This window comes from Protopterus annectens, chromosome 7.part0 (genome assembly GCF_019279795.1).
Source record: "Protopterus annectens isolate FY-2018-M chromosome 7.part0, PAN1.0, whole genome shotgun sequence".
NCBI lineage: Eukaryota > Metazoa > Chordata > Ceratodontiformes > Protopteridae > Protopterus > Protopterus annectens.
In genome coordinates, this window is record NC_056739.1 from 468148121 (window position 1) to 468174277 (window position 26157).

Here is a 26157-nt window from a genome sequence, read left to right on the forward strand (position 1 = left end):
CATCAGAGACACTGAGATTTGTATCCTACACTCGCTAGGTACAGAAATTCAATGTATTACCAGCTCTGCAGTACTGGTTTACAAACCCATAGTCTCAACGAATGTTACCCAGCAGTGTTAAGACTCGCTTCAGGAGCAGAACTGCATTGTGTCTGCATCTTAATAGATGGTGCTTTTCTGGGTTTGAATTCACAATACCAATAAATATAGAAATAGTGTACTATTAATGGAGCTTGTCATACCTGGATTTTAAACTTCATTTTTATTTGGGATTATTCTTGTGAAGTCAGTCTTGAATCTCATAGTTCAGGAATGCTGCTTGCTAAAATCAGCATCATCTCCAGGAATGACAGGACCGCTCTGTTTTTAGCATTTCCTGTGAAATACCTTGTTACTGCATGATGTTGGTTCTTGCTTTTGACTGGCAGATTCAGATATGTCTCAGTTTACTTGCTCATTGGTGTCCTTTCCATCTGGTTTGATGACATCAATGACCTACCACTCTCATCCTTCCCTAGTGTTAGGGGTATTTAAGTCAGGTCAGGGGCAGATCTGAGTAAATATTTTAAAGAAGAGAAAGAAACAGCTTTCAGTATTTCTTTCTTTCAGTTTCTGCCTAGACTTAATTTTTTTTGCAACACTCACACCAAATACTAGAAGATGCTGCAGTTTCACCTCCAGGTCCTGTTTTGTATGCTGTCTGTTTCAGTGCTGTTACTGTCCGGAACCAGTGGGGCACCAATGGGAGATTCGTTAACTGACCTCCTTCAGCAGGATGGCAAAGAGGTAAGTCTAAACCTTTAGGCTTTTTCCCTGAGTTAACTGCAAACACTGAATCTGCAGCTATTAAATAAAGTCTGTCTTCTTAATTAAAATAAGAATGTAATAAAGACAAATATAAAAGTAGTTCACGGAAGATTTCTTAAAAAGGAAATCATTTTCCTGTCTTGTCAATTTGATAGCCAGATATGACAAGATAGGTTTAAGTAATTGTTTTTAGAGTCTGTGTCAAAGGACTTGAGAAATTAAATGTCTGGCTGCATAGCATATATGAGTAGACACTAAAAGAGCCAAAATGTTGATGCGCTTAATTTAATCAACTTGTTTGTATTTAATTTTTCTTTTAACTAGTTTATAAATTATCTTGATGTAGAAGGCTAATTTTGTTGCTATTTCTTTGTTTACCATCCAGCATTCTGATATAAAGAAGATACTACTCTTATTTACTATTGCAAAAAATTCTGTTCTGAAGCTATATTTACATCCAGATTTTTGAAGAATTTGCCTTACTCGTCAGGGGAAAAAAAACAATACACTAATGTTCACCAGTAGATTAAAAATTGGTAGTAGTAAGTTTCAAGTGATCTATAAGTGGAAATGGGAACGTGGTCTGATAGAAAGTTGTTAAGGCAATATTCAGAAGTGTATTAGGGAAAGGGGTAGTTTGGAATTAATGAAATGTTGGTGGTGTGGGCTTTAGCAAGGACAGTCATCTCTAGTTTTATGAATGTAGCAGAAATTTGTAACACACTGGATAAGTGACACAGTACTGATGCCGTGCAGATATCTATCTGAAATGCTAGAATAGTAAGATGTAACAGGGGCTGTCTTTAAGGAAACAATTCATTTTAATGGGTCTGTCATGGCTGTGGCACTCTTACGTACAGCTAAAATTTAGATTATATGAAAAGTTTCTTTATCTGGGATTTGACGAGTCCTTTCAGATTTTGTGCAGTGCTGCCTTGGGCTGAGATAGGAGTTGCCTTCATAGTTAAATCTTTGCTGGAGGCACTCAGAGATATAACTATAATGAAGGCTTTTATTGTAGATAATAAAAAGAGGAATTATTACCCTACGCATGGGGCTAACAAGGGGCAGACAAACGATTCAACATGATTAACAACACAGATGAGGACTGGAACTGAAGTTGTTGTAGATACATGTGGCTATGTTTACCCTACAGCTGGAATATTGCTCTGGCTCCTGAAAACAGTATTTGGGGGGAGTAGTCAGACTTTTATGACCATGATGCACTGAGTGGGACCATATAGTTTGTGCTTCATTTTCCTGTCATATTGTCTTAGAAAACATGACATGAGTATCTACATAAGATAACAAGTAGGATTAACGTGACAGACACAGAATGACAAACAGCAGTAAAAGCACATCCTGGTTTCTGGAGGCACAGCTAATTACTACTGAAGTCATGCAGAAGTCATGCAGGAATGCTGCTTACTAAAATCAGCATCATCTCCAGGAATGATAGGAATACTCTGTTTTTATGGGGTAACATAACTAATTTTCAAAGGTTATTAAATGCAAGTCAAAACCAAAGCAAACATAATGAGCGCGTATTCTGTGAACTCAGATGACAGAGCCATGCTGAAACCTGCACCCAGAAAGATTTTGCTGTATGTCTACATCAGAGAGGAAAGAGAAGCAGATGATGAAAAAATACATAGGGATGAAAAGAACAGATTCATGAAATGGGCAGAGCAAATCAATTAAAAGAAAAAAAACAGATGGTGTGAATACAAGATAAAAAATAAAGGTAGACTGGAAGCATGGCTGTATTTTTAAAAGCTACACATTTGTTTGTTTCGTATGAACTACACCTTGGCCAGGAAATGTACTAACATTATGGACCGATCTTAATCCTCGGTATTACAATGGTAAATGCAAAAATAAATTACAGTTAAAAAATCTTTTAACATAGATGCTTGTAATGCTGAAATTCCCAAGTTAATTTGAGCAACATGAACACTTGCACACATACAAGGAATACTTGACACTTATATCTGCTTAGAGCAAATGAGGAGTCTTAGTGAAATCTGGGCGTACCACATATTTCTGACAGTATGTGTACACTTCTTTAATGTGTTAAGTGTTTATTTTAGTCTTTAATACACCCATCTTTGAATCTCCCCTGACCTGTGTGTGTGTGTGTGTGTGTGTGTGTGTGTGTGTGCGTGCGTGCGTGCATGCATGCGTGTGTGTGTGTGTGTGTGTGTGTGTGTGTGTGTGTGTGTGTGTGTGTGTGCACAGTGTAACAAGAAATGAGATTGGAGATGCATGTATTTGCTGCAGGCTAACTATAAACATCAGTATTCTTTAGACACTTGGTTTGCTGGCTCTATAATATGATTATATGTCAAAGATGAATATAAATCTCTGCAAGAGTATTTATCTGTACATATCACTGACTGCAATTTGTATTTAGAAAATAGTATGAATTCATTTAATACAAGGGAGGAAAAATAACCCCCAGATGACCACCTAGTTAAAGTGTTACATGCATTTTTACAACCCCCAGATTATAGTGTTGCTTCCAGCACCATACAGACCCATTTGTTCCTTCTTGTGATGAAATCCAGACCCATTAGTTCCCTGATCAAGGTGAGACCCACCTAGACCTCATTCTTTCTGTGGCCAGGATGAGACTTCACTTCCCTATTCATTCCTTTCAGTGATAAATCAGGTGCTAACAATAGGCTATCAAATGTGTAGGGAGCCACAAATGTCTTTTCCTATCAAACTCTAGCATGATAGTGATGTTTTCTACAGTTGCTCTCCAAGGACACATGACAATTCCCTCCTTACTTGCAGCATGATTATCTCGCTGGCCCATACCACTGCTAGTCACACATCTCATACTCCTACAGGTGTTAACATTGTAGTGGACCATACCAGCCTACATCCCCCCAGAGGGGTCATCCTCTATCTGTTGTTTGTCCTCACTGTTTTGTTTGGCTGCATCAGAGTCCTGTGCTATTTGATTGCTGGTCATCTGAAATATAGTCAGGTCTTTATCCTTCTATACTACACAGCTGAACAGATATCTGTCTTATTTTTTACTCCTATGTTCAATAAATCAACACACTCTCATCTCTAAAACTTAATGGCTTATGTGTCATAGTATCATATTTGCATTAAACAAAGTACAAATCTTCCCTTGATCTGCTGTAGTGTGGCACGACAGCTCAGTAATAAGATCTCTGTCTCGGTTCTTCTAGTTGTGGGGTTCAATCCTGTTTTTTTAGTCATTATATGGAGTTTTGCATGTTCTCTGTGTCTGTGCAGGTTTTCTCTGCGTACTCCATTTCCTCCCACTTTTAAAAATCATGCTGTTTGGATGGTTGCACTAAACTGTCCATGCAGATGTTGGTTTTAACTTTATCCTTGTGGCCTGGAAAATGACTGAAAAGGATGCCAGTAGGTCCAAATCACTTGTTTCTTTAACAAAAGACTAAACAAAACTAAATGAAATGCTAATCAGAAATGTTATGCAGTATACTGCTGTGTGTTTTCAGTATTGCTGTTTTCATGCCATTAATAATCCTCACATTGCTTTAGGATGTAAGGCTAACATCCATATGTATTCATTTATCTGTGTGTGTAGACTGAATACTGTATGATGTCAATGCTTTACAATGATAGGCATCTCCAAAGAGACCGAATTTTAAATGTAGGTTAATTAGTAAACAAGTAAAAGAAAAGAACAATAGGATTTTAGAAAACATTTTTGGTGTACCCATGGAAGTAAATGAATAGTCCTAAACTATCCCTGACTTATCAAAAGAGCTGGCTAGAATTAGTCTTCTCTGCACTCAATAACAGAGGTGTCTTGAAATTCTGATCTTGATAATGTGAGATGTATTTGATTCTCACTGTTTTTAATGTGCTCTTGGTTTTCTTTAGTTTAAGCTAATTTTTCATTTCTTTAATTACAGGAATTGTATAATTACTGGGTATTTCTGTGCACTGTAATCTGTATCTAAACTATTTGATTTACGAACAAAATTGCATTCACAGGCTATAAAAAGAAACTGTATAATCTAAGGGAATTGCACACAGCTTATCCAAAAATAGCCCTAATGAAATCCACTGACTCACAAAGCTAAAATTATTGGACCTTGGATTCCTTATCGTATATACTATACATTATTGTTTTTATCCAGACAAACAGTTCTGGATGTGAAGCACAAGTTGACACCATTTTCCTTATTTTGTATCCACATTCTTATACTGAATTGTAGATACAAAAGAGGGTTTCTCTTTTCTTGTCTGATATCTCATGACAGGACTCTGTGCTCATTCTGTAGTTAGCTGCTCATAAGTAAAAAACGGTTTGTTTATGCTGTTTTCCATAGCCAACCGATTTTTTTGGTATTCTCGTTGCCACATTGCCTGCTGACCATTAAGCCTTCCCTTGTCAAACTTGGATCATTGATATGGAGTTGGGTCATTCACTTCCCTGTATTCATATCTATAGTACCTAGCGCAGGGGCAGGAGCCATCTAGAGGTGTTGTCTTCCAGGCAGCCATAGCTGTTGCTTGTGACTGGCTTCTGTGCATCTCCTAAGGAATGTTACTGCATTCACAGCTTGTTGAACTGTGATCATGTCCCATTGTAGCTCCCAAGCATCACTCCTTTATGGGACTGTCATATGATGGCAGTTTTTTGACCTCTCCCTTACTGAAGATCTTAATGCACTTCCTTCATTTGCCCATTGCAGCAGGTCAGACAGATGGGATGAAAACAAAGATCAAATCAGATGGCAACTCATTCACCATCTGCTTGTAGATCCCCTTTGATAAAATGAATCATGAAAAGATGTGTCAGAATTTGGAGGCTTATGGTACAGGAGAAAAATATTAATGTAATAAAATATTAATGTAATAAAGAAATGTTATGGAAATTCATGGGGTACAATTATGATAAATGGATGGGAAAATATTAACAGAGGAGTAGCTCATGAATGTACAATGAGTATGTGCTTTTTTGATTTAGTAATGAATGCAATAGTACAGACGTGTATGTATGAAATGAGGGAGGCAAGATATGAGATAGTATGAGAAAGGTAAAAAGAAAAGGGTAGGTAAGATGTTAGATGAAAATCATAAAAATGTATTGGAAGAAAAAAGAGGGGAAAGTAAAAAAAGGACAGGATGGAAGAATAACTAAATAAAATAAAATAATGGAAGTTAAAATTAACTGAGGTTGATGGGAAAAGAATATGTTTTTTGAAAACATTTTTTGGTGTACCCATAGAAGAAATTAAAAGATGAAAAATGGAAATAACAGATGAGAAAAGGTTTGAAAAATGTTATGAAGCAGAGGACTTTTGTGGAGAATTTTATTGGGCAAGTTACTGTGAAAGGGGATATGAAATACAAGGTGATGGAGGAAATAAAATGTATTGACTGTAGTGACGAAACAAATGTTTTTAGGATTGCAAAAAGAATAAAGAATGAGAAATATAAAAAAAATTAATATAGATGAGAAGTATTTAAATGCATGAATATGGCTTTATCTGAGAAGTATGACAAAATAAAGAAATGTAATATTGATAGATGGGATAGAGTATTGTTTGGGACAATATAGGTCATGTGAAAAAATATGAGAACTCTTGTACTAGTGGACATAAAATGATGGTTGTGGAAGAAGGCTGAACAGAGAATAAATATGAAAGGAATAGCATTATTTGAATTATTTTGTATTGATAATTTGTAAATAATTTTAAGTATGAATGTAAAAAAACTGTTTAAATTGATTTAAATTTTTATGGTATAAAATAAATATTAATGTTAATAATGCACTCCTGTGCTTTTGATCAGTTAATTGAAAAAAATATGTACTTGCTGAGCTTTTACATCTACAGTTCACGACAACGCAGTAAAATACATACACATCTATTTCTAGGTTGCACACAACCTGTCTGAACCTTGTTAACACTCATAACACAAACGCAAACACATACATATACATACATACACAATTTTTCTGTCATACATTTTTCCTGCATTTCCATGTGGAGCTGTGACCCGGCAACTTCGTACTTTTATATGACAACTCCGATGGTGCCATTCTCAATAGAAAAATGGTAGATTGGTACTCAGAAACCCCCCTCAATACCAAATGCAGATTCACAGATGTTGACTCCCCACACACAAATATAATATGTTTAAGTGCATGTTTCAACAGAATACGCTATGACAAAACCCATCACTACTTGTTTACTAAATAAAAAAATAAAAGGGGCAATTGGTTATGAAAAGAAGCATAGAAATTATTTTATATAACATATATGTAGATTTATATTATACAAAGTGCTTTAATCAAACTTGGGTTCATCTGCAAGCCCAGGTGCCATTTTGCTGCAAACTAATATGTAGAATTTTATCTTATAAGTGCAGTAAGATGGCTGTTGTGTGGAAATTGGGGATTTGATGAAACATGATAAATGTTCATTGAGCTATTCCAGGTCTGAGTCTTAGGGAGTCATCCTTTTTTGGACTGTATTCTCTGTTTGGTACCACAGTAACTTAATGTTGTTCACCCTTGATTTTGTTTACTTTCATATTAAAGATGTTGAAATTCAGGCACACACTTGCAGCCCCTTGCATATGTCTATATACACATTTTAACCCTATCATACCACTTAACTCAATAGTACTGGCCTCTGCCAGGATGGCTAAGCTGCACAGTTGAGCAGTTCTATGAATCACTGGAATATAGTTGCCTTCCTGGAGGCAGTTCCAGGGGAGAAAGGACATGGCTAATTAGCATGTGCCTCTTCCCCTAAACTGACTTATTACCATAAAGCATATCTGCAGAGACAGCCCACTGTGGTACTGCATGTCTTCATACAAAAGCACCATGTTAGGCCTACCTCTGAATTGGAAAAGGTCACCATGAGGTGTACGCACTATGTACACCTTGTGGTAACCTTTATGAATCCATCCCTTTGTTTGGTAAAAGCAACAAAATATGCTTTTTATAAAATCAATACATTTTTGGGAATTATTTCTCCCTGTAGCTCACCACTGGCTACCACCAGATCCTCTCCTTGTCCACCAGTACTACCAAGCTCTCCTACTTGCTCCCAGACTTACTCCAACACATACTTGGGGACAGCAATATAATTATGGCATTCCAGTGCAGTGTTATATTGCTGGTGGGGGCTGTCCTTATGCCTGCACTGCCTTAGGGGTATACATCCTAGCTGGAAATGTAGCTTATCAGCTAGCCTCCAGTGCAACTCAGCCAATGTCCCCCACCTATTTCCATTTTAAGATATGTCCCCTTGTCCTTGCCCAGTGTTCACCAGAGATGCAATGCTAGGATCATGCAGGCTTATGCCCTCCTCCTTCATTATAGGCATGCCTATCTTTCTCCTCCTGTGCCTCAGATGCTGAACTATCTGTGAATGCAGTAGCTATGGAGTTAGGAAGGGGGGATTAGATAGGTGTGTGAATACAACTGGTTGGTAGGGAGCTGTGTGTGTGTGTGTGTGTGTGTGTGTGTGTGTGTGTGTGTGTGTGTGTGTGTGTGTGTGTGTGTGTGTGAGAGAGAGACTAACAAGCAGTCTCCAGATCATTAGTTGAGGAGAGAACAGAGCCACCAGGGATTAACCTTAACTCTTGTGCTTTAACTGAACTGTAACTGTTTAGGGATCTGGGGGTGATGGTAACACTAAACATCAGATAATTTTGCTAACATACAATTAAAAGAAATAATATATGGGGGAAAGGAATTTGAATAATGAATATTTGACACAAACTACTGCATCAGCCTGCTGCATTAACTGATTGTTAGTAGAGCATGTGTTTCTGACATTTTAGGAACATGGGTATTATACAGTGCCTGCAAAGTACTGTCACATATGAGGGGGAGAAACAGGAAAATGTGCCTTATGAATTTAGTGAATGCTATGAAGTGTGAAACTTGAAAGTTTGGCATTCTGGACTTGACTGATCAATCTTGGATTACATAGATGGGGGACAAGGAGAACTCATGGGCACTCTAACAGCAACAGGTATGGGGTAAGTGGTTTGTGTGCATGTGTTTTACTCTGTGTGCGAGTGTGATGGGGTGTGCCTCTGCTTTCACGATATGGTTGCCAACAGTTACCCCCCATGGAGAGTGCTGATCTGTAGCTTGTGGTAGGTAACAAGATTCAGTGACATGCAAATTAACCCATAATGAGGTCTTTGCTCATTGTGGCTAATGTGTCTGTGAATCCCAAAATACTGCATTGTGTAAGAAGGGCCTTTTCTGTGCAGACCATACAGCCTGAACTCTGTCCCGTTCTTAGTCTGCCTTCATCTGTTTTCTTTACTTTGATTAATTGGAGGTGGACGTATCTAAAATGATATTATTACAAATGTAAAATAAAATAAAATAAAATAAATGAATAAATAAATTAGTGAGCATGATCACTCTCAAGATCTTGCTATGGGGGAACATTCTTTGACTGAAAAAGTGAATCTTGGGGAACTACATTTTTTTTCTTTGAATAATGGTAGTCTTGGATTTAGACAAGGGGCTGCTCTGAAAGAGACCACTGCATGACAAGAGTGTGTGTATGCGTGTGTGTGCGTGTGTGGGGATATTTCTCACACTAATTTTTCTATTTTCAATTTACTTGTGTTAATGGATTGACTTTAATTTACTCTTTGTCTAAAATCCATGTTTCACAAAGATTGTGCTATTCTGAATTTTAAGGATCAACCACAAGCATTGAATCTGTGAAGTTGCCACTATCCTATGAATAATTGTTTGCCCGACCAAGCTATGACTGCTGGATACAATTTGTATAGGTTTGTATTTAAAAAATGCAGTTATATCACAAATGAAGAATGAGCAAACTAAGCTAAAAAACAGAAACAAGAAAAGTCTGTAGTCTGAGTATATTTAGTTTATCCTTAGATTTTATCCTTAGAATGTCACTTATGGAGGGAAAAGACACTATATAACACAAAAATAAATGCTTTAGGGTAGTGATGACATCATACCTCTCAACTTCTTAGTGCAATAAATCTGGACAAAGCCAAAAGTAATGGGGGACAAAGGCTCATTTTTCTGAAGGATATGAAGTCTGAATCTAAAATGCCTGATGTTTATTTAGTAACTTTAATCCTCAATGATTTGCCTGAAATCCAGAATTATGACACTGACCTAGGCAAAAACCTGGGCATTCTGTGAAACTCAGAACAGTTAAGACATTTGGATGGCATTAAAGTGTCCTCTTATACAGGCCTAAAATCCCAGATATCAAATCTTTGTGGCAGTCCTTAGAGTTACAGAGGAATACCCAGGCCTCTACATATCTCTAGTAAGAATGGAAACCCCCAAAACTTTACAGATATCCCTTCCATGACAACTGAGGCCTCAAAACATCTATCCTCATCATGACAACCAAGGTTTCTGGCCACTTCATCTCCCTGTGCAGTGACATATGTGAGTCCAAGCCTCTGTATCTTTTTGATGGCTTATTATTCACCATTTTCAACTACCACTACAAAGACAGCTGAAGGCCAGACATGTATAACTTTTCCAGCTGTGATCCCTGAGATCCTAAACCTCTGTTGCTGTAACAAGTGAAGCACCTAATGTCTGTAACAATAGCTGGTGGTAAGTAAGACAACAATCAACTGCACTTTCAGCAAAGGCCAGCAGTCTCTGCAGTAACTGAGGTGCTGATATTCCACAACTATTCGTGCAGTGTCAGCAGAGACCCAAAGTATCTAACTTTCCTGACATTTGTCTAAGGGCCCACATATCTGCAGTAGATCCTTAAGTGATTTTATGGAGCATATTCTGCAGAAAGCTTTGCAGTAATGAGTACCTACAACTCAGCATTTATCCTTGCACTGACTCCTGATTTTCCAAGATGTTCAGTCTCTGAAAATTTACATTCATTTTTGTTGCTTCTTAGAAATTTTTTTTTAATGAATAGCTTAATTACTTGGCTATCCATCCACTTCACTTATCCAGGGCAAATGATCTGTCCAACAGCTGCTTTGGAGTTTAAGCATTCCTTTATTCCTTTATGACTGATTATGAGAGTTTGTCTTGATTTTTGGGACAGAAGGTTGTCACTTTAGGTTATCCGACTACTTCTGATTGAGATTGGGACATTTTTATCATCTCAGTCAGAAGTGCTTCTTGGCGTCCTTTCAAGATGTGATTTTTGGATTCTTGATGAGCCTATGGGGGGGGGGGGTGTACTGTTCATGCAGTACCATATGCTTCTACCTGTGGTGTGTCATTAAATGATGTTACAGTAGTGTGCACACACCTGTATATACTATGCAGTTTAGCAAACAGAACCAAGTTTCTGAGACAAGTGACCTACCTATTGTTACTGACAAAGATCTGGCAGTCACAAGGGCAGTTTCACCCTATTACATGTGGAGAAGGGATCTCTGTTCAGTCCTTTCTACTCTGGCCAAGTCTCTAGCAGCCTGGACTTGTTCTTAAACCTTGGTTGTCACTTATGTAGAATGCAACTTCATCTTGGGCAGAACACAAGCTGATGTTATATTGCTTTGGGTTAGTGGCACTAACTACAATGTTATATCATTATATCTCATCTCAAAGGTATCACTGACTGTGCAGATCCACACCTAGACTGTCAGCACTAGCAATATTGATGCAGTGTGGCAACTACCTCAAATTTACCAAAAACATATAAGTCATTCTGATTCTATGAGATAGGCAATTACTTACTCAGACAGGAAGCATATCTCTGCACATTAAGTGCTGTCAGTAAACTACAGTGGAACAACATACCAATGTATGTTGAAATGGTTAAATATGTCTAATCCTCCAAAGCACCCACCTAGCAAATCAAAGACACACCTATATCCACAGCAACACCAGCACCTTCATATACCTTTACTTGAATCATCAAGGCTGCAAGCCATTGGCCTAATATCTGTACCTGCAGAAAGTCAAAAAGTCCTTTTTATTTGTGATTCCATTGCTAGACATACTGACATTGCACACATTAAACTGGATAAGAACAGGGAAACTAAGCTGTTTCTAGTGCTAGGATTAAGGACATAAGGGTCTGCAGTACACTTCATGTCACAAATCATGAATATATCCTTGTGGTTGCCCACATGAAGGTGAATGAACTTATGCACTCCATCTTAAGGAAGATGGAGACATAGACAGATGATTAAGTTCTCCACTGACAATAAATCACTGGTACTTAGGTTCATAGGTTCATACTAGGCTATCTGCCCGAGGGCATTTACAAGCCTAGCCCATAGTTTTGTGGCTTACGCCACCCCTTTAGTATGGGGAACTATACCCATTATTTTGCTGTGCCTCTGTTGAGCAGTGACACTGAGGTAATCCCTGGGGTATATCTGCGATCTCCCATCCATTGGTCAAGATTTCTCTTGAACAAGGCCAGAGAGGTGCTCTGCCTCACATATACCGGGATTTTATTCCACAGCATAGGGAGTCTTAGGGTGATGAATCTATCCCTCCAGCACGTCCTATTAATAGCCGTGTCGAGGTTTAAGTCTCCCGCCCTTGTGGCTCTGACGGATCTAGATTTTTTGAGGTGAAGCATATTCATCAAATCTGGGTTTGACATGGCCTTGTATGTTAGGCAAAGGTCACCTCTGAGCAAGCGGTAAGTGACTGAATAGAGCTGGAGTTCTTTCAGTCGGGCAGCATAGGACAGATGTTTGAGACCCTTTATCCTTTTGGTGAGGAACTTTTGTGGCCTCTCCAGCTGCTGCAAGTGTCGGGTCAGATACATTCCGAATGGGGCATTGTACTCAATCATTGGTCTGATGAGTGATGAGTATAGGGAGACTATGACCTCCCTTGATCTAGATGAGAATCCCTTCATGATAAGGTGGGCAATGTAGAAGGTCTTCCTAACTACTTTAGCTACATGGGTGTCGAATGACAGACTACTATCAACCTGGGTCCCCAGGTCCCTGATAACTTCTTCTGTACTCAGTGGATTGCCACCTATTTGGTAGCTAGGGGTAACCTTGTTTTTCCCGAAGGGTATGAATATGCATTTTTTGGCATTTAACTTTAGGCCATGGCTCTGGCACCAGTTATCCGTTTCTGTGAGACCCTTCTGAAGGATATCTGTGTCAGATGTGTTTTCTACTATGGCCCAGTTTGCAGTCATCTGCAAACTTTGTCAGCCATAACCCTCCTGTGTTTGCTTGTACTTGGAAAAGTAGATGCCAAACAAGAGTGGGCCCAGGACTGAGCCCTGTGGTACACCACTTGTGACAGGCTTTGAGTCTGACATGGCGCCAGCAACTCTGACCCTGTGGGTTCTGTCACTCAGCCAGTTTGCAACCCATCTTGTGATGTATGGGTTAACATTTAAGCTGATGAGTTTTTCAATGATACCCGAGTGGGGTATTGTATCAAAGGCCTTCGCCAGATCGAGGTAGGCTGTATGGACTGCCTTTCCTCATCAATGGCTTTGGTGACTGTTTGAAAAAGTCAACCAAGTTTAGAAGGCATGATCTGCCTTTGACAAAGCCAAACTGGGATGGATCCAAAGTCTGCAAATTCCCTATGTCTTTATTTATGAGGTCCATTATGATCCTCTCCATGGCTTTGCAGATAAGGCTTGTCAAGCTAATGGGCCGGTAATTTCCAGGGTCGGTGGAGGCACCGCCTTTGTGAAGTGGGACCACAGTTGCAGTGCGCCACTCCTGGGTACGTATCCAGAGGTAAGACTATGATTAAACAGCTGTCCTAGCTGTGGGTTTAATTCCTCGTTGAGTTCGTGGAGCACACAGCCGGGGACACCATCAGGTCCCATGGATGCTGTGTTTTTGCTTTGGAGAGAGCAGTTCTCACTTGGGCGTTGGAGATGTTTGGGGGCTGCAATCGCTTGGTATAGATATCTCTCCTTTTGGGGAGGGGAGAAGTTTGCACTGAACCTGTCAGCCAGTATGTTGGCAATGTCTGTAGGATCAGTAATCTTCACATCATTTTGAACTAGTTCTGAGCATATCTGGGAGTTTCCTCCCAGGTTTCTAACATAGCTAAAGAAGGCCTTATGATTGTCTTTTGAGTCTTTAGCTATTTTTCTCTCAAAATTTGCTTTGGATGATTTTATGAGAGCTCTTAGTTTTTACTTATAGTGATCAAGGGTGTCTTACCTTTTAAGGATTTTGCTCTATCTTGTAGTAGCTTCCTCCTTTTGTTGTAGAGTTTGTTTATGGCTGGGGTCCACCAGAGTGGACGCTTGCCTTTGGTACAAAGAGTCTTTGTTTTGCTTGGGATTGCCTTATCCATGCAGTCCTGCAGGTGCTGGTAGAAGGCATTTGTAAGTGATTCAGCGGCTTGAGTACTGTTTTCCGTCGGCTCGGGGCCTTAAAGGAGACCACACTAGTTTTAGAAGTGTGAAGTCGGCTTTCGAGAAGTTCTTTACTGTGGTCTTTTATTTCAGGTGGGGTGGGATGAGGACCTCCAGCGAGATTAGTTTGTGATCTGATCTCACCAGTGAGGGGTATACTTCCGGTGTTGAACATTGTGCTCCCATGTTCGTGATGATGAGATCAAGTATGTTTTCTCCTCTTGTGGGGATGGTGACTAGTTGTTCCATGGCATTTGAGTTTATGAATTCCAGGAACTTTTGGGCTAGGGTGTTTGGGCTTGAGTAGTGTTCCCAGTCTATATTAGGGTAATTGAAGTCACCTAGTATGATGGTGTTTGGTGATACATTTATCCCTCTAGTGTTTTCAGGAAGGCCATGTGAGGTTCCTGAGTTTGTGAGGGTGGCCTGTAACATGCTACAATTTGCAGAGCAGTCTTGCCTATGGTTAATTGCACCTGGATGGTCTCCGATGCATCGTGCGTTGCCACCAGTCTTGAGGTGTGGGTGTCTTTGATGAATATGGATACCCCCCCTCCTTTCTTGGTATTGTCCGGATTTTGGGGCCGGAACGCATGATAAGAGGTAAAACCTGATAGTGCTGGGGTGCTCTCAGGAGCCTTGAACCAGGTTTCTGTCACTGCACAGACATCGATGTTCTCCATACTGAGAAGGGCCTCGAGTGCGTGCATTTTGAGATTTAGACTTCTGGCATTGAGCAGCATTACCCTTAGTTTTTTTCCTTTTTTATGTTCTAGGGTGGTAGGTTTAGAATTTGAGCCTTGCCTAAAAAAGGCACTATGGGGGTGGCAAGAGCCTTTGCCAATATCCGGAATCCCAGGGGTGACAGGTGCAAGCCGTCCCTTGAAGCAGCGTGGCTTGTCCAGCATGTCATCCCAGGCAGACAGACATTGGATCCCCTTTGAATGACACCAGAGTTTAAGCCAATTGTTAAAGCTGATCATCTTATCTCTGTATTGTGGCATCATTCGTGGTGAAGGTAGGATACTGCTCAAGGTCAGGGTCATACCTGCCTGGGCTACATAATCAGAGAGCTCCTCAATGTCTCTTTTCATGTAGTCCAAGGAGGTACGTCTCAGGTCGTTTACACCAGCGTGGACAATGACTGAGTCATATTTGTACCTGCTGTTGAGAGACCTGAGTGCTTGCGTTATGTGGCGGATTCTAGCGCCCGACAGGCAGCTTACTGTGACCTTCTCCTTACTCAGTCTGGTGAGCGGACGTCAGTGTGTCTGACTATGGAGTCACCAATGACTAGTGTGTCTGGCATTGTGTTTGGCCTTAAGGGCTGTGACTGTTTGACACTCTGACTGTGAGGTCTATGTGTTGCAGGTGTTGTGTTCTGAGGTGGTGGTTGTTTGGGTGTCTGCTTTGGTGGCCTCTGCTGTTTTGGTAGATTTTTGATCAGAGCCGCCGAGTATGTCTTTGTGTGTTTATGTGTATGATTTGAGGTTGTGATGGTACTATGTGAGACTGGGTCTATAGTGTGTGTGGTAACCTTCTCCTCCTGACTGGTCTTGCCAGTCCTATGTTGAGAGAGCTCAGCCTCCAGTTTGGCCGTATAGTTGCATCTCTCGCATGTATTTGTGTTTTGTGGGAGGAACAGTATTCTACCCAAACCAGTACTGATGCTGACATTAAATGATAAAGTAAATGGCTTCAGTAACTAGATAGTCAATTGGTGCCTATTTTTCAAGGTGGGAGCTAGTGTGCCTCCCTAGGCGCAGATGGTTAAACAGGCCCAACTGCTTTGCTAGGCATGACATGCACCTCTTGTGACTTGTCTCATGACTTTAGTGCATGTGGGCTGAAACTTTTTCTCCCCCTCTACTGCCTTTTCATGGCAAAGTTCATCTGTTGGATATACTCACTAAGCAAACTTTAATTTAAGCTATATCAAGGAAGCTCTGCTCAATGCCAGAAGCTAAAAAAATGTTTGAGCTTCAGACCTTCCTTACCATTGAAAATAATCAAAAAGTTGACAGCTTTCCTTTTTTATCTGGACACAGGCCATAGCATATATTCTCATCCGTAGGGAACAATGAGCTGTATCCATATTTATTCAGAACTTTATGTTGCATAACTCCAGACTGGAACTTGTTGAGGTTTTTGTGACCATCAGTAAAGCCCTGTACCACATCATTGCCTGCCATAGGTCCCTTCATCCCTATTGGAAGATGGAGATTACCAAATTCAATTCAAATAGTTCTCCAATAAACCTGTTACCCTTGTTATGGGAGACTGTAATCACCTTTCCATTTGCTATCAGATCTCACACTTAACAAACACTCCCAGAACTTTCTCACTTCTATTAATGCAAACTCCCTTCATCAAATCATTCCCAGCTCCACAGGGCATAACAGTCTTCTTCAGCTTGTCCTTGCCAAATGCTCCCCATCTTGTATCATCCTTATACCTCCTGAGAGACCAATCATCAGTAATGTTGATTCTTAAAACAAGCCTTGATACCTGAAACAATCTTGCTGTATTTTAGTATTTCTTATGACTTACCAACATTCTTAAACATAAATGCCACTGCCCTCCAAACAATCCAGATAGGTGTTTTGAATGGACATTTCCATCTGTCATAAGCATTTAAGCATTGTGATAAATTCCTGTGTAGTGAAATTCCTGTATTAATATACTTTATAATAAAAAGAAGCTGCTTGCTATTAGAAATATCCACTTCCCAATACAGAAGAGAGCAAGTTCCTTGCAATTAATTTGAAGTCTCCACTTCAAAATGCAGAGGAGATGTAAAGCTGATAAGAAAAGTCCTAATTGTACAATCAAGTAGTAAGCCAGTTATGAAATTAGAACGGCCAGTCATACTAAAGATAAGTATAAGGCCATCTTCACATACTATGTACCAAGTCTGGGGCTGCAGTACCTCAAGATATTCCCCGCTTCGGTGAGGTACAGTGACCCTGGAATTAGCATAGATATGCAGTAGGGTAAGGTAGGTGTAAGGGGAAAAACACTTTAATAGGACAAGCGTCAGTTTCAAAATCTGCTGTTTTTTCACTGAATCACCATTTAATTTAAGAATTACAAGAATCACAATTTCATGTCTTGGAGATGACAGGAAGCCTAATACCAGTACCAGCCTTGACTGCCATTTGAATTAATGCCACTATTTAACAGCATTACTACAGGTGTCATCCTTTTCTGGCATTGTATGTGGCTGCGGTGGTGCAGTTGTTGTCGCCTCACAGCAAGAGGCTCTCCGGTTTGATTCTCGGCTGGAGTACCTTCTGTGTGGCATCTGCATGTCCTCCCTGCAGTCGACTGAGTTTTAATGACATGCAGGTAGGTAAGTGTGCATGTGTCTTCTGTGAAGTTTGGGCTCCGCGGTGGCAACTTGACACTGTAAAAAACTCCACTGCCATTCAATCTGCTGACCGGTGACCTGCTGTGGTGAACCCTAATGGGAGAAGCCGAAAGATATTGCTACTAATACACACCATCCTTTTCTGCTATGAGAACTACTGTGTTGGTATTTTTACATAAATTACCTTTCTCTGTCATTACTACAAATACCGTCATTGTATTATATTACATAATGTATCACATTGTGCAGCTGACAATGATGATTCATAGATAATGTAACATTTAGCCACAATTTCTGTGATTTACCCATGAAGATGAAGCATGGGTGGGTAAGTGTAGACAGTGTGGTGGAATCCAACATTACCTAGTGACTAGCAGGATAGCACATGCTTATACAATAGATTTACTGTAAAAACATTGCTTTAGCTTACTATTTTAAAAAACTTTATTCTAGAATCTGACTCTTTCCTAATCTTGCAGTTGCCCCTCTGCTTCTGTAGTGTGGTACTTTTTGACTACAGGTTCTGATGTACTACACATCTTCCTGCGCACAAGTACAGCTTTGCATTGCACTAGTGGTGAGATGTGTGCCACTTATGGCTGCGTGGAATCTTTTCCCTAGGTTTTTTCTTGTATGTTCTTTTTGAATTGCTGCCTGCTGACTGTTAAGCCTCTTCCTATGTCTTCTGCACAGTCATTTCCTTGTTCTTGGAGAGTCTGTGGCCGTAACCTTCTTGCCCCTGCCCCTCCTCTATCAGAAGTTCATAGCTTTGTACCAGGCAGGATCAGGGTGATCATATCAAACTAAGCCATGGTGTTTTGTGTGTGGATTTGCCTCCCCACCCCCAGATGAGGGACATACTGCTTACATCAGGAGTAGATTTGTGGGAACTCCATCAAATCGTCAAGGCAGAACATGAAGGATGCTAATGTGTTACATTGTTTCACATGAAAAAGGACTTTGTTCTGTAGGTAGGAGATTCTTTCATCTTCCTCACACATTCACGTTCATCTCTTTCTTCCTGTTTCCCAAACACATATGTTTTACCTTTAGAACAGAAACCTTAAACCTGTATAGTCTATTTACATTTCCATATAAAAGTTTGCTTATTAAACTACATATTAGCAGTTCTTTTTTTTGCAGCTATAGGCAATACCCTCATTCTGCATTTCTGACAGTAAACCTTTACAATTCAAACTTTTGAAGTGATATCTTTCTCAAATCAAAGATAGTCAAATAGGAACATAAGACATGAGTATTACAATGGACTTTTCTCTTTATGACTCAGTCATTTAGAAGAGAAAACTAGTGTTTGCTTTATGCTTTGTCATTCAGCATACAAGCTGGCTGTGTTTCGCAAACCCTTACTATGCATTTGTATTTGCACAGTTTTCATATACTTTTTACTGACACTTCTGCATTTTACAGATGGATTCAGCTGACATTTGCACTTGTGGTTGCATAAAGTGCCAGAGTGTTGTCTAGCAGTAATAACATGATAATTTCAGACATATTTATTATTTCCTAGGCACTTTTATGTTTCCTTGTTTTGCACGAGCTATGTAGAGCATGACAATTTCTAAAGAAAAGTGAGATATATGGTATTAAGATTTTTATATGAATAAACACATTTCAGTAGCATCATAAGACCATTTTGTGCATATCTGTTAGTAGCTCCCCCGTATGGGCAAACATTTCCCCTTGCTTTTTCCATTGGTAAAGGTGCTACCCCCCCCCCCCCCCTTCTCTGACCTCATTGCTACTGCTGGTGTTCTCTGGTAATTATACTGGAATTCTGTCTTTTACTCTAATGCCATGCTATTCTGCCATTAATCTTGTACTGTTCTTATCTTGTATTGCTAGCAATACTATCCTTCCTTACAATTAATGTCTCATCTTTCTCTGGCAAAAGTACAAGTACTGACCTCCGCTGGTGTTATTACTGTCAGCAAATTGCTATTACAGGCCTTTTCTGTAATTATTTTAGTTACACCTTTTTCTGGTAATTTCATTACCTTCCCTCTTCTGTTTTTTCTGATAGCAATTTCAGAGCTACCACTGCCGCATTATCACTTTTCTATTTCAGTACCACTTCAGCTGGGCATTTATTTCAACATCATTTTCTAGTAATTTCAGCATCATGCTTTTTCTGGCCGATACTTACCTATCTTTCTGTAGCGTTTATTTCACTCTACCCTTTACTGACATTGCTTTCTGTATCACTTGTATTTTATATTGTTGCTATTAATACTCTTTCTTCACATTAGACTCTTCATGTGTTAAAATGATTGATGGGGGAGCATTTTGCTTACACTGTTCTTGTTTGACATTGGTATCATTCCTACCACCTTCTGATTATTACCATCACTATTAACTGTGTTAGGCACTGGTGTTAATATTTCTTTGCAGTGGCACAAGAGCCAGTATTTGTGGTATTAGTGCAACAGCACCTTTTCCTGCCACTAGTGTCAGTATTGCCCCTTTTCTGGACACTATCATCAGTGCTATACTTATCTTGCATTCTAGTTTGAGCTATGATTTTCTGATACTACTGAATGTACCTCGGCTTTAATATCTGTCATACTGTTTTGGTGCCACTGTCATTGTTACATTTCTTTGGCTCCAGTGCTAGCTGCCTGACTCACAGCCATTAGTGCATTATGTCCTGAAATAACATAGGTCACCACAGTAATGGTCTCCAGAGGGTCACTTCCTCTTCCCTTTTGCTAGTCTTCTGTTGTAAGTCTGGATATTTCTTAATGGTCTGTCATCCCTAAATGAAAAGGATTTCAGTATGAATACTATGCATTCTAGTGGCACCCTGTTAAAATACTTCATGCATTTCCGTGGCTTCTGACACAAAGGCTTTTTGTTCTAGAAATACGCAAGAATGGGGACAAACAATATGTTTGCAGTGAACATTTCAGTGTAGTGGAGGTGAAAATGTGAAATAAGTGGAAACTGGCTTTAGCTCCAAAGGGAGAAGGAAAACAAGCCATCTATGACATATAAATTAGTGCAGTGATAGAGTATGTTCACAGAAGAGCATTTTACTCACAATCTTAAGGATGGATCTTTCTGGAATCTTTGTAAACACAACTGGATTTCAGCCACTGGTTAGAAGCAGTGCATTGCATAGCATAGAAACAGTAGTCAGGATAAACATAATATTGGGGCTGCATGGGTGGATAGGTTGGGGGTGCAAGGAATTGTCCAGCAGTTAAAAGGAAACAGTATAACACTTGCAAAAATATCCCAGAAAGGTAATACATGGAATATACAGTATGTCTACAAATTCAGCTTAAGCACAATGTCAGCACAATGGTCAGAGACATATAGCAACATGATGCTAAAATGGAAACTATCAAAGAGCATGGTAATTTGTATGCAGAAATAATTAAACCACTAAGCATGAACATCCCTTCATGCAAGAAGTAGGGAGAAATTATTATGCAGACTTGTCAGTATACTCAAGTGTTTGATTCTTAATGTGGACAGCCACTTTACTGAGCTGTAGTTTATTGAATTTAAGCTGTCAAAAATACCAGTCTGTCAGAAAGCCACCTTATCAAGAGACAATATCGCACAACTTGTGCATTTACATTGAAAGGCAGGAAATCAGTGATAAAAGTTTAGTGCTGACCTCCACCCTTTAATTTGACATATACCAGCCTCTTTAACTGCACACTTACAGAAAAAAGGAAACAGTCCATTTCCTAACAGTGCATATAGGATTGCTCCTCATCATCAGTAACAGTGCATATAGGATTGCTCCTCATCATCAGTAACAGTGCATATAGGATTGCTCCTCACCATCAGTAACAGTGCATATAGGATTGATCCTCACCATCAGTAACAGTACATATAGGATTCCTCTTCACCATCAATAACAGTGCATATAGGATTACTCCTCACTATCAGTAACAGTGCATATAGGATTGCTCCTCACCATCAGTAACAGTGCATATAGGATTGCTCCTCACCATCAATAACAGTACATATACGATTGCTCCTCACCATCAGTAACAATGCATATAGGATTGCTCCTCACCATCAATAACAGTGCATATAGGATTGCTCCTCATCATCAGTAACAGTGCATATAGGATTGCTCCTCATCATCAGTAACAGTGCATATAGGATTGCTCCTCATCATCAGTAACAGTGCATATAGGATTGCTCCTCACCATCAGTAACAGTGCATATAGGATTGATCCTCACCATCAGTAACAGTACATATAGGATTCCTCTTCACCATCAATAACAGTGCATATAGGATTGCTCCTCACCATCAGTAACAGTGCATATAGGATTGCTCCTCACCGTCAATAACAGTACATATACGATTGCTCCTCACCATCAATAACAGTGCATATAGGATTACTCCTCACTATCAGTAACAGTGCATATAGGATTGCTCCTCACCATCAGTAACAGTGCATATAGGATTGCTCCTCACCATCAGTAACAGTGCATATAGGATTGCTCCTCACCATCAATAACAGTACATATACGATTGCTCCTCACCATCAATAACAATGCATATAAGATTGCTCCTCACCATCAATAACAGTGCATATAGGATTGCTCCTCACTATCAGTAACAGTGCATATAGGATTGCTCCTCATCATCAGTAACAGTGCATATAGGATTGCTCCTCACCATCAGTAACAGTGCATATAGGATTGCTCCTCACCATCAGTAACAGTACTCAGGCACACAGTTGAGTTCTGGCATTGATCATTAGGACACTTTATGAAAGGAACCTGGATGCCTGCTGTAAAAACAAATCAACGGTATCCAATGATCAGAAAGGTAAAATACCTACCAAGAGGCAAGACCAAAGTCTTCTTTTAATACTCCATGTGCCAGAGAGAATGTTTAATATTACATCATTCAAGGCAGAAGTAATAAGCCAAACAAAAACTGTGTAATCTTCAAAAGAGGCTGAAATAAACATGAGGGCACAACAAAGTCTTGTGGGGAAAGAACCTTAGCAAACAAAAGGCTAAGGGCATCATTCAGACTTGACGTCTAAGGAGGAAATATACCAAAGACAAAATGGCCAAATTAAAAAAAAAAAAAGGTAGAGAAGGTAGCTTAAGCAAGTGGACCAGAAAGAGCAGAGGAACTGCTCTTTCCCAGCGAGATGTGCTAAGGTTGAGCTGCAGCTTGGGAGAAGCATTTATTTTGTAATCATAACAGATGTTCTGTCCCCCAAAGTCTCATAATGTTACATTTATGAACATGAAAACTGAAACTGTATTTTTCTTAACAATGTGGGAGAATTTAAGCATCTGAGGTTAGAAAACAGACAACAATTTTATCTGTTTTCTTCGGCAAAAATTAGCATAATTTGCCTAAGTGCAGTACAGGATGCCACATAGCAATGTTCATGTGTTTACTAGGCTATCAACCACAAGGGCCTTTATAAGCCTAGCCATGCATCCCAAATTTCGACAAGTTCTGATACCCTTTATACATGTAAGTAGGAGCTTGGCAAATGAAACATTTATAAGCAGGGGCCTGGGAAATGAACCATTTACAGGTTGCCTGTGTCCATTAGAGACATAGGTGTCAAACCAGGGATGAATTTCCTGTTCCCTATCCAATTTTTCAAGTTGCACTTGAATTGAGTTAGGGAGGAGCTGTGCTTCATATGGATGGGGAGCGTGTTCCAGAGATGGGGAAGTCTCTGGGATACATACCTGTCTCTCCAGCAGGTCCCATTTATATCACAGGCAATGTTTAAGTCTTATAACAAGTAATTCTGGTGCTGTTTGTTTTGTGGATATGCAGGAGGCCCATCAGAATAGGGTCTGACAATGCCCTGTATGTCAGGCATAGATCTCCCCTTGAAATAATGTAGGAGACAGAATACATGGATAGGGCCCTGAGGTGGTCTACAGAGGAAATTTTACTTATGCCCTGAATTCTTTTAGTGAGGAACCCCTGTGGCCTGGCCAAGCACCATATGACCGTGGGCTACAAGAATATCTTTTGGCCAATGTTTCCAAGACTACACATTCTCATCCTTCATCTTGCAGAACTACTTCTGCTGCACTTGGATATGTCATACAGGTGATACAGCATTTAGCAGACTTTCTCACCTAGCTGCACACACTGAGGGCCTGGTTCAGTTCTTAGTCACATATGTTTCAGTACTAGCCCCAAAACAGAAATCCAAAGTACTAAGTGTTCTCTAGACACTGGACTAAAGAAGCTTTAAAATGATAGGCTCATATTAAAACATTTAGTGTTGAAATGCATGCATAAAGCTGTATGTAGGTAGTTTTTTGGAGTCTTTTGCCTATTGGCCATCATCCCACTCCCCATTATGGTTGTACTTACTTGTTCCCCTACTTACCAGAGCAACAGCTGATTAGCATTCTCAGGCAGTCATCTGGGGATTTTATTTTTATAGCACCAGCAGCTGATGTGCATGCTAACAAATGTGAGGGCATGCTGTGTCTTTCACTGTGCTGCTGCACATGTGCACTGAAGGCTACTTTAGAAATAAGGCATAAGGTTTAGTACACATCCCCGCTACATATGCTACACAAAATACAACCCCCCCCTCCTCCGGCAAGCACTCACTGCAGTATGTCAGCCTGTTCCCTCCCCCTAAGATGGATGATTTATTTTTGCACAGTTAAGAGTTAATTTTTATTTAATGACTTAACTTACTAACACTTTTTTTCTTAGAATGGGTGAGTTGGGACTGATTACTCAGTCTTACCCTCCCTGATTTAGTCCTGCATTGCCACATAACTGGTTGATGTCAGGTTTACCATTCGGGGATTTCCCCTCTACCACAAAGCCAGCTAATGAAGTATAATTTTAGCAACAAATACAAATGTGTTTCATTTCAACACCCTAAGCTGATGGCCTCTCTGCTCTTGGAAGAACCTTGGCAAAAGTTCTAGAACTATTCACAGTTCTGAACTGGTTGCTTAATAAGTCATGCTTCATTAAGTTCCCTATTTGCTCTAAGACTATAACCCATCTGCATTAATGGACTTCCCCTGCTTCTGTTTCCAATTCTTGTTGGTGCAGCATATCATTTTGGTAATGACTAGCTGAAGTTGTTTACAAAAACGTAACCGTAGTACATTCTATAAGTTAACAGCTATCGAGCTCCAAACTGTTACATTGTGGCATATCCTTACTAGGATTTTGTGTAACCTTGATATTTGCATGCACTTTCTGCACTGCTTTGAGTTGTGGTTTACTTCAACCATAAATTGAAAAAAAACAAGGTTAAGTGGTTTAAAAATACTGTCTACCCAGTTTCAGTACTAACTCGAGCATCAGTTAGTAAATTTTCTTATACTGTAGTATATTCTGCTTTCTTATGTGGAATATTGACTTTTTAGTCTGATTTAATGTTAAGTGTTTTGGGATAAAATAAATTAATAAAACTGAAGTGGAAGTATACTGATTTTCTATTTTCTTCTCTGGTTTCAAGGAGCTGTCCAGAGTCCTGGTTCTGAAGATGCTCTCGGACTTGATCAAAGCAGAGAATGAGGCATTTCCCAGCTCAATGGAAGACAGCGGCATTAGGGATGAAGTTGTGCGTCACTTATCACCAGCACGGGAGCGCAAGGCTGGCTGCAAAAATTTCTTCTGGAAGACATTCACATCATGTTAACAGTTCCAACAGCATGCCCAGAAAAAGACAACCTGATACTATCCTGTTGAGGTTTCCTCAGCAGGTGTCTTGCATCCGTCTTATGCATAAAATGTTTTTTTTTTTTTTACATTGAGGTATCTGCTTATTCACCTTCACTTTAATGAAAGACTATTTTATTATATAATCTGAGCTAAAGTCCAGCTTTTGTCTACTACAGCCTTCAACATAAATATGCCAACAGATTTCGTAAGGTATCTTATTTACCAGCAAGACTGTTCTACACTGTGCTTAAGTGATCCTTTTTTTTCTCTCTCTGTTGCACATAGACTGAGAATATTAGCAGCAGAAACACTGAGTGCCCTTTATCATTATTACTGTTTATATTTAATTTGTCGTAATCAGCCTGTGAAATGACCATTCTTTGTGTTTTCAAAAGTGAATTAAAAAGTGAATAAAGAACTTAAAACGTTGTGAATTTATTTTTGTCAAACCTATTTACAGTATCTTTCCAAGACTTATAATTTATTAATATGTAACCACTGATAAGCAGTTGTGTAGAAAAACTACCAGCACAAAAATTATCTATCAATAAATGCAGTACAGTATATTATTACATTTCCTTTGTCAGAAGGAGACAAACCTCTTTAGTCTACCCCTTTTAAGTGCATTTAACAGTCTATCTCCTGCCATCGTTACGTTCTCCTTTACATTTTATCCAGTTGTCTCATGTCCTCTTAAATGCCTCTGTGGATTACTTCTCCAGCATCTATTCTGATAGTCCACTGCATGTGTCTACAACCCTGTCTGTGTAAAAGTACTTTTGGAGATTGTTGGAGTAGTTAGTTCAAACAATCTACCACATTTAATCCTTTCTCTCTTTCTCTCAGCCTTCATATTCAGAATGACTTCTTTCCATCTCCTTGGCATGATCTTGTACAACAGTATGATGTCCCGAATCTTAAGTGAGAAGAGCTCTAGCTTCTGGTCATATCCCTTCCCCATCCTGTGGTTC

At 39.6% G+C, this 26157-nt stretch overlaps 1 protein-coding gene across 1 annotated transcript; it reads left to right on the forward strand.

The window, feature by feature from the left end:
• The first annotated feature begins 391 nt into the window (after positions 1-391).
• Positions 392-25604, forward strand: LOC122806547 (somatostatin-1A-like). Its single transcript, XM_044077072.1, has 2 exons — positions 392-786; positions 24981-25604. The coding sequence occupies exons 1-2, from the start codon at positions 661-663 to the stop codon at positions 25161-25163; spliced, it is 309 nt and encodes a 102-aa protein (XP_043933007.1). The 5' UTR covers positions 392-660; the 3' UTR covers positions 25164-25604.
• The last annotated feature ends 553 nt before the right edge of the window (positions 25605-26157 follow it).